The sequence below is a fragment of the Pipistrellus kuhlii genome, unplaced genomic scaffold (assembly GCF_014108245.1).
Source record: "Pipistrellus kuhlii isolate mPipKuh1 unplaced genomic scaffold, mPipKuh1.p scaffold_m20_p_12, whole genome shotgun sequence".
NCBI classification, from domain to species: Eukaryota; Metazoa; Chordata; class Mammalia; order Chiroptera; family Vespertilionidae; genus Pipistrellus; species Pipistrellus kuhlii.
In genome coordinates, this window is record NW_023425427.1 from 5,834,002 (window position 1) to 5,847,650 (window position 13,649).

Genomic DNA, 13,649 nt, shown 5'->3' on the forward strand with positions numbered 1-13,649 from the left:
AATAAACTCTGTGTTTTCATACTCCAATTGGAAACCTGCCTTTTTCTAACCTTATATGGCATTTTACCATATTTCTCTATATTTAAAATCATTTAAAATGTTAAGTTGAAAAAATCATTTATACCAGCTGGAATAATGGCCAAGAAGAAAGAAGTCCAGGGCATGACTGGAATCAGGAACACTGTCCCCTAGGAGTCCAGTCCCTCTGGCTGTGGAAACACAGCTCCCCAAAGGACAGTCAGAAATTAGCCAGAAACATGTGGACTTGGACTTCATTGCAGTCTCTTGTTAATAATGGTTATCTTTGGACTCATTTCTCTGGAGCTGGTTAAGGAAAAGGAAAGTCTGTAGAAGTGCCAAGGCCCCTGATGTTGCTTCTGTGTGTCTGGATGTGAGGTCTCCTGAAGAAAACCTGAGGAGATGGGCAACAGTCTGGAGCAGAAGGTGTCTGAACTCACCGATGATGAGCCCAGGTGAGAGGAGCTGGAAATCTGTCTTTGTCTATGGATCTGCCTGAGTGCTAGTGGGTGTGTGAAATTTTGTGTCCATGAATCTGTGCATATGTCTGCATGTATTGTATATATTTATCTACATGATATTTAATAGTTGAATGTTCAGTGTGTGTGTGTGTGTGTGTGTGTGTGTGTGTGCACTATGTATCTGACTCAAAGTCTTGTTTTAATGCATGTAGAACAAGTTATCATTGCTTAGCATGTGGTGAGGGATTCCGGATTCATGCCTGTTATCATAAACACTGACATCACAGCTGAGCATCGGGAGTGAAATTGTTATCTCTTCTAGACAAGAAGATGACCAACCTCACCAGGAACCAAGGTCAGCTCAGAGATGGCTCACACCTCTGCTCAGCAGCGGGTATTGGTGCACATGGGAGCTGTGTCTGTGGTGACACACTCATGTGTGAGAACTGGAAGGTGTATTGTTTGGTTTTCTGTGTATGTGACCTGGTGCCTGGGATATTGTTACTGGTTTAATCACTACCTGTGACAGAATAGGCTTCACCACATCAAGTAGGTTCCCAACCCCTGGAAGGGTGGAAGCCTGCCTCTCAGTAATAGGAGGGATAGTGCTACTTGTTGCAGTGAGTGTATGGCTAGGTGTGCATATGTGTTTCGATGTTTGTTTCTTAGGACATTTCTTTTTACAAAAAATACCTTTTTGATTTTAGAGAGGAAGGGAGAGGGAGAAAGCCAGAAACATCAACGATGAGAGAGAATCATTGGTCAGCTTTCTCCTGCACAACCTGCAGGGTACTGAACTTATAGATCGAGCAAGTGCTCTAAGCAGAATGGAACTGTGGCCACCTGGTTGAAAGGTTGATGCTCAATCACTGAGCCACATCAGCTGGTATCCTATAAGATTTTCTAATTGTTTGTGGTCTTGTGTGCTTTTGGTGATGTGTGTATGGCACTTGAGATATGTATATGTGGTGAGTTGGGTGTTCACCAGATGAGTCATGATTCAGTTGTTAGTATTTTTATGGGTGAGTGGTCCATCATTGTGTGTTGTAAATATCTCACTTAGTGTGTTACTTATGATTTATAAGTATGTACATAGTGTTTTTGAGCTGAACCACATATTTGCTATTCTTCCCTGAGAACAAGAACGTGGTCATAGGTAACTGGAATCCTCAGCTCAGCAGTGTGTGTGTGTGTGTGTGTGTGTGTGTGTGTGTGTGTGTTTATGGGTGTCAGAACTCAAGTATGTCCTTACCTGTCCTCCTTCTCTGGAACCATTAGCTAAGATTGCCACACTCTAAGCAACTCCCGGTTTCTTGAAACAAAACCGCTCTCATTTCCATGTACCAAAGTGTGAGACTCCCTCAGATCTCACAACTTCTTCTTTTCATTTTAAAATGTACTTTTCTGGATCTTATTCATCATTTCTTCAATTTCCCTTTCCTCTTCTTTATGTTTATTAAACACCCCAGAAAATAACCTGTAGGCATCAGGCTGTGAGAAGTTATTGGGCTGATTCACCATCAAATAGTGGAGAGACTTTGGGAAAGTTACTTAAATTTTGGTCTTAGTTTCCCCGTCTATAAAATGAAAAGAATTACACTTCTCTTACAGAGGCTCTCAGTAAACAGTTACTGTGTAAAATAAAGTTATTAAATTTGACAATTTATTGTGAGTTAGAAGCTATATAAATATAAAGGGATGGTATTATCTTATAAGAGGTTTCAGAATTTTGGACAACTTTGAGTCCTCACAGCTCTAATGTAATATCTTGTGCTTGGCTCCCCTAATGAAGCAAAAGGAAGTTTCCCTGTGTAACAATTAAGAGCATGGGTTCTGATCACAAAGATATGTTAGATAGAACCCCTTGAAGTAGCTAATACTTGGTGGTTTTTATTATGTAAAAAATAATACATATATCAAAGTTTACATATGACACATTACATACATTATACACACTGATATACACATGTCTGTGTGTCCTTCTATTCCCTATTGTATTGCTGTGTGCCTTTAGAATTAGTATCACTTATGATTCTATTTATTAAAAACTAAAAAAATGAAAGATCACAAATTCTTAGTGTAGCTCTAACAAAGTTTTAAAATCTGGGAATGTAAGGTTGACATGAGAGTTTCATTAGGAAATGTAGGTAGGTCCTCAGGCTAATATGCAAATGTTGTACTAAATGTTCAACAATATTATTAAAGACAGTATGTGGACTACTTTGATTTGGAGCTATTCTGGCATCAAGTGGTTTGAAATGGTCACCCATTTGAGACAGTCCTTGAGTTTACAGCTGTGGATCAGTGAGACATGGCACATTCACGGGAGGAGTGTGAAAATGGTATAAGAAGCCCAACTCAGCCCGGGAGTCCCACATTAGTTTAAGGCACTAACAACCACTACAAGTTTCTGGGGCTCGTCTCCTGTTTCTGCCACAGTGAATTCTTAGGGTGTGGCTCGGGCTGGGTATAGAAATTATCTCAGTCCTTAGAAGAGGTCCTGACACAGACTCTATGACAAAAAATTTTTTAAATGAAAAGAAGTTGTGAGATCTAAGGGAGTCTCACACTTTGGTACATGGAAATGAGAGCAGATTTGTTTCAAGAAACCGGGAGTTGCTTACAGTGTGGCTATCTCAGCTAATGGCGCCAGTGAGGGAGGACAGGTAAGAACAGGTAAGTAATGGTTGCAAAAAACAAAGAACCCCTTCTTGCTACTGTGTGATGAGGTCTTGTGACTACTTTCAGGGTGTAATGTTTTACTGGAGCCAGACTGGGAGAAAGGGAATATGCATACATCCACAGGTGTGAGAAATTAATATAAAAGTTTTTAAAGATGAATGGGTTTCCCAGAGAATGATAGTATGAGATGTGTTTGTTCTGTTCCTCCTTTCTAGGTTCCTGAGATTCCCAACCCTTCTTCATCCCCAGCAGACAGAAGAGCAGCATGAGGCCTGAGAACCAGAGCAGCGTGTCCCAGTTCCTCCTCCTGGGGCTCCCCATCCCACCAGGGCAGCAGGGCGTGTTCTTCACCCTGTTCCTGGGCATGTACCTGACCACGGTGCTGGGCAACCTGCTCATCATCCTGCTCATCAGGCTGGACTCCCGCCTGCACACGCCCATGTACTTCTTCCTCAGCCACCTGGCCTTCTCTGACATTTCTCTTTCCTCTGTCATTGTCCCAAATATGCTCATGAACATGCAGACTCAGCAACACTCCATTTCCTATGAGGGATGCATTTCTCAAATGTATTTTTTCATATTTTTTATTGGTCTTGACAACTTTCTTCTGGCTGTGATGGCATATGACAGGTACGTGGCCATCTGTCATCCCCTGCACTACACCAGCATCATGAGGGAGGGGCTCTGTGTGCTTCTGGTGGCTGGCTGCTGGATTCTATCCTGTGCCCATGATTTGTTGCACACTCTTCTATTGGTCCGACTGTCCTTCTGTGCCAATAATATCATCACCCACTTCTTCTGTGACCTCCTTGCACTCCTGAAGCTAAGCTGCTCAGACATCTCCCTCAATGAGCTGATCCTACTCACTGAAGCTGGAATTATTTTCTTCCTTCCTTTTGGTGTAATTTTGGGCTCTTATATCCGTATCGGCACCATCATCCTGAGGGTGCCCTCCACCAAGAGACTCTTTAAAGCCTTGTCTACCTGTGGCTCCCATCTCTCTGTGGTGCTGTTATATTATGGGACAGCTGCAGGTGTTTACTTTTTCTCCTCTTCCTCTGGTTCTAAAGACATAATTGCTTCGGTAATGTATACGGTAGTTACCCCCATGCTGAACCCCTTCATCTACAGCCTGAGGAACAGAGATATGAAACAGGCCTTAGAGATGTGTGTCAATAGGGTTAACGTTTTTAACTGGAAATCGCTAAATTCTCATGTTGCTGTCAGGAGCACAGTGAGATAGATCTCCTAAAATTATTGTATGTTTCACATTTCCATAGAACTTTCATAGAACATGCCTTCTATTGTCTTGTACAAATTCGTTACTATGTCACCTAAGTAATATTTGATTCTTGGATTGTTAATAATTCTTTATTCCCAATTGATGTTTTTCATTTTTTCATCATCTTTTATAAGATATTTGCAAAATCTTATGCAGAACATGTTGCACAATTACAATTTGTGTATTTGTCTCTGTTTTGCAATGTCATTTTTGCTTATTTTATGTTATAAAAACTCACTTATTTAGCATCATATTCTTCCTCTGGTGAACTTTATATATTGGTTTATTTATTTTTTTTACTAATCTTTTATGCAGGGTTAGTTGGCTTCAAGTTTATTGTGCACATCTCTTCCCACTGCACAAACAATTACCTCATGTTGGCAGACTGCAATCAGCCATGATGAATAATTACATATGAAAATTAGTATGTGCTACAAAGCAAGGCTGTTAAAAATATACTTTTTAAAAATGCATTTAAGAGCATACCACTTTGTTTATAATTAGGAAAATGTTTTTAGTAATGGGTCCTACCTTAACACCTAATCTACTTTTCATATCTGTCCAATTTTTACAACACCATTTATTGAAAAAACTGTCTTCATCTCATTGTATGTTCTTACTTCCTTTGTTGAATATTAATTAAACATATAAGAGAAGTTTTATTTTTGGATTCTGTATTCTGTACCACAGATTTATATGTCTGTATTTATGCCAGTGCCATGCAGTTTGTGTTACTACTAAAGGCCCGATGCACGAAGATTCATGCAAGAATGGGCCCTCCTTACCCTGGCTGCCAGCACCACCTTTGCTCTGGTCAGAGCTGTTTTCTGTTCTGGCCAGAGCTGCCTTTCCGCCTTCACATGCTGCCCAGATGCCTTGAGCAGCTGCGTAGTTATGGCAAGAATGTCAGCATATGCAATTTGTATGCTCACTCCTGATTGGCTGGTGGGCGTAGCAGAGGTATGGTAGATTCACATGTTTCTCTTTCATTTGTGTAGATGACATGGTAGTATAATTTGATATTAGGTAGAGGGATTACTCAAACTGTACTCTTCTTTCTCAAGTTTGCTATGGTTATTCAGGGTCTTTTGTGGTTCCACATAAATTTTTGAAATATTGTTCCAGTTCTGTGAAATAAGCTATTCATACCTTGACAAAAATTGCATTGAATCTATATATTGTTTTAACTACTCTGGACATTTTAGTGATGGTAATTCCTCCTATTCATAACATATTACATTCTTCTATATATTTGTATTTCCAATTTCTTTCTTCAGTGTCTTATAACTTCCTAGTACAGATCTTTTACATCATTATTTAAATTTATTCCTATGTAATTTTTTTAAATAACATGTATGTTAAAAATAACACACACACATACACACACACACACACACACACACACACACACACACTGAGTGGCCAGGATTATTATTATCTCTAAATGCATAATGATCTGGCCACTCAGTGAATATCCTATATAATAAAAGGCTAATATGCAAATTGTCTCTTTGACCAGGAGTACAATCAGCAGGCAGGCTGGCCAACCTCCCATGTTCCCTTCCCCTGGCCAGGATGGCCGGATCCCACCCATGCACGAATGCATGCACGAGACCTCTAATTTATACTTATATACACTGAGTGGCCAGATTATTATGATCTATGAATGCATAATAATCTGGTCACTCAATATATATAATCTTTATTGTTGAAAGTATCACAAATGTCCCCATTTTCCCCTATTGATTTCTCCCATCCTGCCCCTGCCTAGCTACCCCTGACATTTAGCATCCTATAGTCTGTGTCCATAGGTTATTCAATACAAATATGAGTTCGCTGGTTGATCTATTCCCCTCCAACTCTACCATACCTTCCCTCTGATGTTTAATAGTCTCTTTAATGTTCTTGTGTCTCTGGATCTATATTTGTTTATTGGTTTACATTGTTCATTATATTCCACATATGAGTGAGATTATGTGATACTTATCTTTCTCCCATTGGCTTATTTCGCTCAGCATAATGTTCTCCAGGTCCATCCATGCTGTTGCAAATGGTGTATAACAGAGTTCCTTCTGTTATACACCAGCATAGTATTCCATTGTATAAATGTACCACCGTTTTCTTGTTTGTTTGTTTGTTAAATATATTTCATTATTGATTTCAGAGAGGAAGGAAGAGGTATAGAGAGGTAGAAACATCAATGATGAGAGAGAATAATCGACTGGCTGTCTCCTGCACAACCCCCAATGGGAATCAAGCCCACAACCCAGGCATGTGCTCTTAGCCAGAATCGAACCTGGGACCCTTCAGCCCGCAGGCCAACACTCTACCCACAGTACCATAGGCTAGGACAATACCAGTTTTTTAGTCCACTCAATGTTGATGGGCACTTATGCTGTTTCCAAATCTTACCTATTGTAAATTGCCCTGTTATAAATATAGGGTTGCATAGGTTCTTTCTGATTGGTATTTCTGATTTCTTAGGATATATTCCTAGAAATGGGATCATTGAGTCAAATAGGAGTCCCATTTTTAATTTTTTGAGGAAATGCCATACTGTTTTCCACCAAGGCTGCACAAGTTTCATTCCCATCAGCAGTTTACTATGTTTCTCTTTTCTCTATATCCTTGCCAGCATTTGTTGTTTGTTGATTTGCTGATGATAGCCATTCTGGCAGGTGTGAGATAGTTTTTATTTGCATCTCTCAGTTGATCCCATTTACAATAACAAAAAAAATTTTTTTTAAAGATACTTAGGAATAAATTTAACCAAGAAGGTAAAAGTCCTGTTCTTTGAAAACTAGGAGGTGTTGAAAAAAAGAGATAGAGGAAGACATAAACAAATGGAAGAATATTCTGTTCATGGATTGGTAGAATCATATTTAAATGTTTATAATACCCAAAGCAATTCATATTTTTCATGCAATCCATTAAAATACCAATAGGATATTTCACAGGCCTATACCAACAGCATATTTCATAAACAAATATTCCAAAAATTTATATGGAATAAAAAAAATATACCCCAAATAGCTGCAGCTATCTTGAGAAAAAAATCAAAAAAACAAAAAAAAACAAAGTTAGATGGGTCATAAAATCAGATATCAAGTCATACTTAAAATAAATTTTCACTGATTTCAGATAGGAAGGGAGAGAAAAAGAGAAATAGAAACATCAATGATGAGAGAGAATCATTGATTGGCTGCCTCTTGCATGTCCCACACTGGAATCAAGCCCACAACCCGGGCATGGGACCTGATCAGAAATCAGGCCATGATATCCTTGGTTCATAGGTCATCTCTAAACAATTGAGCCATGATGGTGAGGATTTTCATAGGTAAATTTGTGATGCAATTGAAAATGGGACTAATTTCTTAGTTTCTCTATCTGCTAGTTCACTATTGGTATATACAATACAACTGATTTCTGGATATTTATCTTGTATCCAGCTACTTTCCTGAATCCATTGATTAGCTCTGGCAGTTTCTTTGTGGAATTAGAGTTCTCTATTTATAGTCACATGTCTTTTGCAAGTAATGACAATTTTACTTCTTCCTTTCCTATTTGAACGCTTTTTATTTCTTCTTGTCTGATCGCTGTGGCCAGGACTTCAGTACTATCCTAAATAATAAAAGTTTAATATGCAAATACACCGAACAGCAGAATGACTGGTCGGTATTACATGCACTGACCACCATGAGGCAGATGCTCAATGCAGGAGCTGCCCCGGGTGGTCATTACATTCCCACATGGGGAAAGCTGATCAGACAGAAGCCAGGCTCATGGCTGGTCTCCATGGCAGCACTAAGGAGCAGTGAGCAGGTGGGCAGTAAGGAGCAAGGGATCCCTGACTGCAAGTGGGATGTCTGACTGCCAGCTTAGGTCTAAGCCAGGCGAGATCAGGCCTAATCCAGCAGGGGAAATCCCCTGAGGGTTCCTGGGCTGAGAGAGGGATGTCCTAAGGAGCAGGGAGACATCCCCTAAGGGCTCCTGGACTGCAAGAGGGCGTAGGCCAGGTTGAGGGAAACCCCGCTATTGGTGAATGAACTTTGTGCACCCAGCCTCTAGTGTTAAATAAGAGTGGTGAAAGTAGATATCCCTGTCATGTTCCCAGGTGGGGGGAGGGGCCACAGGAGGTTTGCTAGCCGGTCCTTTCCACCAATCAGATCGGTTCACTGGCCTCAGTGGGCAACATAGCTACCAGTCATTATGGTTATTACCACATTCTGGTGGTTACGGTGTTCCAATCACTAGCCTTTTATATATATAGATAACTAATGTAGCCACAATATATTTAAACTTATATTTTCCACATTACTATGACTTTATTCAACATATCTGTTTCATATTTATTCTCTTGTCTTCCTCCCTTTTGATTTAATATATATTTTGTTATTCCATTACCCCTCTGTTAGCTTAATCTTAAATTATTATCTTATAATTCTTGTCCGTTTTATGCAAAAATTACTTGTTACCTTTTACTTAATTTTTAATTTTTTAATTATACTTTACTATACAAAACACAAAATTTACCATTTTATTGAATTGAGGTATACAATTCTGAGGCATTAAGTGCATTCATCACCAATATCTCATTCTAAAACTCTTAAAGAAAACTCTATAGGTACATCAATGCAATTGAGTATTTTTTAGCTATGGAAAAAATAAGAACAAACATATCTGTATGGATCAATATGAAGAAATATGAGGATATATTGGTAAATGGGAGGAAAGCAATGTGCAAAAGTATACTTATAACATGCTACTTTCTATGTAAAAATGAAGGGGAAATAAAATATACATGTTTCTTGCCATTTGAGCAAAGAGAAACACAAGCAGAATTAGTCACAAACTAATAAGATTGTTTACCTACAAGAGGTGGGGCAGAAAAGATTGGAGATGAGTAGAATTATTTGTATTGTTTGACCATGTTGTCTTTGTCACTAAAAATAAATAGGAGAGGTGGTGAACAAAACAAAATAAAATAAAACTAAATAAATTAATCTAACCATATTTCAAATTAACACTATAATTAGATTAAAGGGTGAAATAAAATAAATTCCTAAGTAATTCTTGAACTCAGAATTATGTCTATATATTCTCAAGAATAGGCATATAGATCAATGGAACAGAACAGAGAACCCAGGAGTTGAATTAACCCAACCCATTACCCTCAATTCATATTTGACAAGGAAGGCAAGAGCAAAAAATGGAGTCAGGACAGTCTCTCCAATAAATGATGTTGTGGAAACTGGACAGGTACATGCAAAAAATGAGACTATACGACCAACTTACACCACAGATAATAATAAACTCAAAAAGGATAAAAGTATTAAATGTAAGTCGTGAAGCCGTAAAAAATCTTAAAAGAAACCATAGGTAGCAACATCTCAGACATCTCTTATAGCAATATGTTTACTGATACATATCCTAGTTCAAAGAAAACTAATAAACAAATGGAACTACATAAAAGTAAAAAGCTTCTGCACAGCAAATGAAACCATCAACCAAAGGGAACCTACTGCATGGAAGAACATGATACCTCTGATAAGGGGCTAATTTCTAAAATATATAAGAAACTCATAAAACTTAACAAAAGGAAGACAAACAATCCAATAAAAAAAAGGGCAAAAAAAAACCCAACCCAATATATACATCTCCAAAGTGACCTAGAAATATGAAAAAAATGGCTCAAAGTCATGATCTAAATCAAAGAGATCTAAATTAAAACAACAATGAGGTATCATCTCATACTTGTCAGAATAGCTACCATTAATATCGAATAAATCAACAAATGGCAAGTGCTAGAAAGTATATGGAGAAAACGGAACCATAGAACACTAACAGTGGGAATGCAGAATGGTGGAACCATTATGGGAAACATTATTAGGTTTCCTCAAAAAAGTAAACATGGAACTCCTATTTGACCCAGTGATCCCACTTCTAGGAATATATCCTAAGAAACATAAAGCACAAATCAGAAAGAATATATGTACCCTGATGTTGGCAACATTGCAATTTGCAATAGCTAACATTTGGAAACAGCCCAAGTGCCCATCCATAGATGAGTGGATAAAAAAGCTGTGGTGAGCCGAAACCAGTTTGGCTCAGTGGTAGAGCGTCGGTCTGCGGACTGAAAGGTCCCGGGTTCGATTCCGGTCAGGGGCATGTACATTGGTTGCGGGCACATCCCTGGTAGAGGTTGTGCAAGAGGCAGCTGGTCGATGTTTCTCTCTCATCGACGTTTCTAGCTCTCTAGCTCTCTCCCTTCCTCTCTGTAAAAATCAATACAATATATTTTTTTTTAAAAATGCTGTGGTGCATTTACACAATGGAATGCCATGTGGCTGTAAAAAAGAAGGAAATCTTACCATTTGCAAAAGCATAGGTGAACCTGGAGAAGATTAATTGAAGAGAAATAAGCCAATCAGAAAAAGATATTTATCACATGTCTCACTCATATGTGGAGTGTAATGAACAAAATAAACTTATGAACAAAATAGATCCAAAGCCATAGAAGCATGGAACAGACTGACAATTTTAGAAGACAGGTGGGGATGGGGGAGGGAAATTAACAGGTGAACTTCTATACATATATGCAAAGCCCATTGAAACATAATAGCGTGGTCAAGGCATGGGGCGGGCAGGTATGGTGTAGAGGGGGTCAATGGGAATAAGAAACAAAGGGACATATGTAATACTTCTAACAATATGGATAAATTAAAAATAAAAACAAAGCAAAGTTTTGAGCTGTACTTACTGTGTTGTTAACAGTGTGGTATGAGCTCAAGATTCTGAAACAACTCACCATGTATCCAAGGATTCAAGAAGTAAGTAAACATTGAAGAAAGGGGAGCCATTCCTCAGTCCTTGGGAAAGGAGATATGTATTAAAACATGGGGGGGAAAGAGACTGTGAAGAACTCCATGATGGCAAACTAGAATAGAAGGTATTGAGTAGAACACATGGATTTTAAAATATATAAATAGAGTAAAATGTATAGGTTATAGAGAAACACCTATACTTTTTCCATCCCCCATTCTTCTAACCCTATCTTGACCCACCTCCTATGGGTAAACTTTCCTCTAGTTCCTTAATTTCTAGTTTTTACTTCTTGTGTTTCTTCTATGCATACTTCCCAGTTGGCTTCTCAGCAATCATTTAGAATCCTTGTAAGTAATTAACATATTCAGAGCTTCAGATTGAATAACAACGGTAATGGATTATAACTCAGAGATTAAGAATCCATAATGATATAAATAAATTAATATGAATGGAAAATAAGAGTAAGATTCTTCTCATAGGAGAATAACTAATAAACATAGAAGAAATGATAGAATTAGAAAAATCACCATTTGGCCACCACATTTCCAATAATTTTGTCATGTAAGAGTGATCAATGAATGTTAAATGTAGTCGATGATATTTTAATAAACATATATGTTTATATTGTTTCAAACTATGTATCCAAATGAAACCTAATAATAATCAGGTTAAAATAGTAACTTTTAAATAATGATAACTTTACCGTAGATAACCTGGCACATGCCACCTTAGCCAACTGATAAGGGTAAAACACTAGTCATTGGAAAAATTAATATCATATACCTTCTAATAATATGCTCTGTGATACATCTGCTGAAAATCTAAGGCTGAAATATACATACTTACAAATATATGGTAAATATAGTAAAATGTTAACCATTGGTATATCTGCTTGAAACCTGTCCAGGAATTCTTATATATATATATATATATATATATATATATATATATATATGCACATATACATACATACATATATTATTGATTTTTTACAGAGAGGAAGAGAGAGGGATAGAGAGTTAGAAACATAGATGAGAGAGAATCATCCATCAGCTGCCTCTTGCACACCCCCTACTGGGGATGTGTCTGCAACCAAGGTACATGCCCTTGACCAGAATCGAACCCCTTTCAGTCCGCAGGCCGACACTCTATCCACTGAGCCAAACCGGTTTTGGCCTGTCTAGGAATTCTTGATATCATTTTTACAACTCTTCTATATCTTTAAAATAACTGCAAAATAGCCGGGGCCAGTTTGGCTCAATGGATAGAGCGTCGGCTTGGGGACTGAAGGGTCCCGGGTTCGATTCCGGTCAAGGGCATGTACCTTGGTTACGGGCATATCCCCAGTAGGAGGTGTGCAAGAGGCAGCTGATCGATGACTCTTTCTCATCGATGTTTCAAACTCTCTATCTCTCCCTTCCTCTCTGTACAAAATCAATAAAATACATTTAAAAAAAATAACTGCAAAATAAAAAGGAAAAAATCCATTCTCTCCATTCTCCCAGCTAGAGCAATGCCCAAGAAGAAAGGTGGCCAGGGCATGACTGGAATCAGGGACACTGTCCCCTAGGACTCCAGTCCCAGTGGCTCTTGGACACATGGCTCCCCAGAGGGCAGTCAGAAATTAGCCACAAGCTTGGTTGCAGTTTCTCATTAGCAGTTAAGTATTATCATGGACTCATTTCTCTGGAGCTGGTTAAGGAAAATGAATGTATATAGAAGTGCCAAGGCTTCTGTGTGTCTGGATGTGAGGTCTCCTGAAGAAAACCTAAGGAGATGGGCAACAGTCTGGAGCAGAAGCTGTCTGAACTCACCGATGATGAAACCAGGTGAGAGGAGCTGGAAATCTTGGCTATGGATCTGCCTGTGTTGCTAGAGGGTTCATGTGTCAGACTTGGTGTCCATGACTGTATGTCTGTCTGAATATGCCATGTATGCTTTTGTACATGATGTTTGATAGTTTAGTGTGTGTGTGCACTATGTATACGACTCTTTTCCTGAGTTAGACTTAACTTGAGCCCTATTTTAGTTTGTGTAGATCCAGTCACCAGCCTCCTGGCATGTGATTAGGAACTCCTCATTCATGTCTGTCATAGTTAACACTGGCATCATGGCTGAGCATTGGAAGTGAGACTGTTGTCTGCTGGACAAGAAGATGCCCAGCTTCACCAGAAACCAAGGTCAGCTCAAAGAAGGCTCAGATTTCTGCTCAGCAGCATGTGCTGGTGCACATGGGAGCGGTGTCTGTGGGAAACACACATGTTGAGTGCAAAAAGGTATGTTGTTGGGTTTCCTCTGTATGTTACCATGTGTATGAGACTACATGCATGGAGTGTTGGTGGTCGTTTAATGATAGTGCCTGTGACAGAATATTCTTAACT

General features: G+C 38.7%; 1 protein-coding gene across 1 annotated transcript; it reads left to right on the plus strand.

Moving 5' to 3' along the window:
- Positions 1–3,384: 3,384 nt before the first annotated feature.
- Positions 3,385–4,404, plus strand: LOC118716136 (olfactory receptor 1J4-like). The gene has a single exon (XM_036432924.2). The coding sequence runs from the start codon at positions 3,427–3,429 to the stop codon at positions 4,402–4,404; it is 978 nt and encodes a 325-aa protein (XP_036288817.1). The 5' UTR covers positions 3,385–3,426.
- Positions 4,405–13,649: the final 9,245 nt, after the last annotated feature.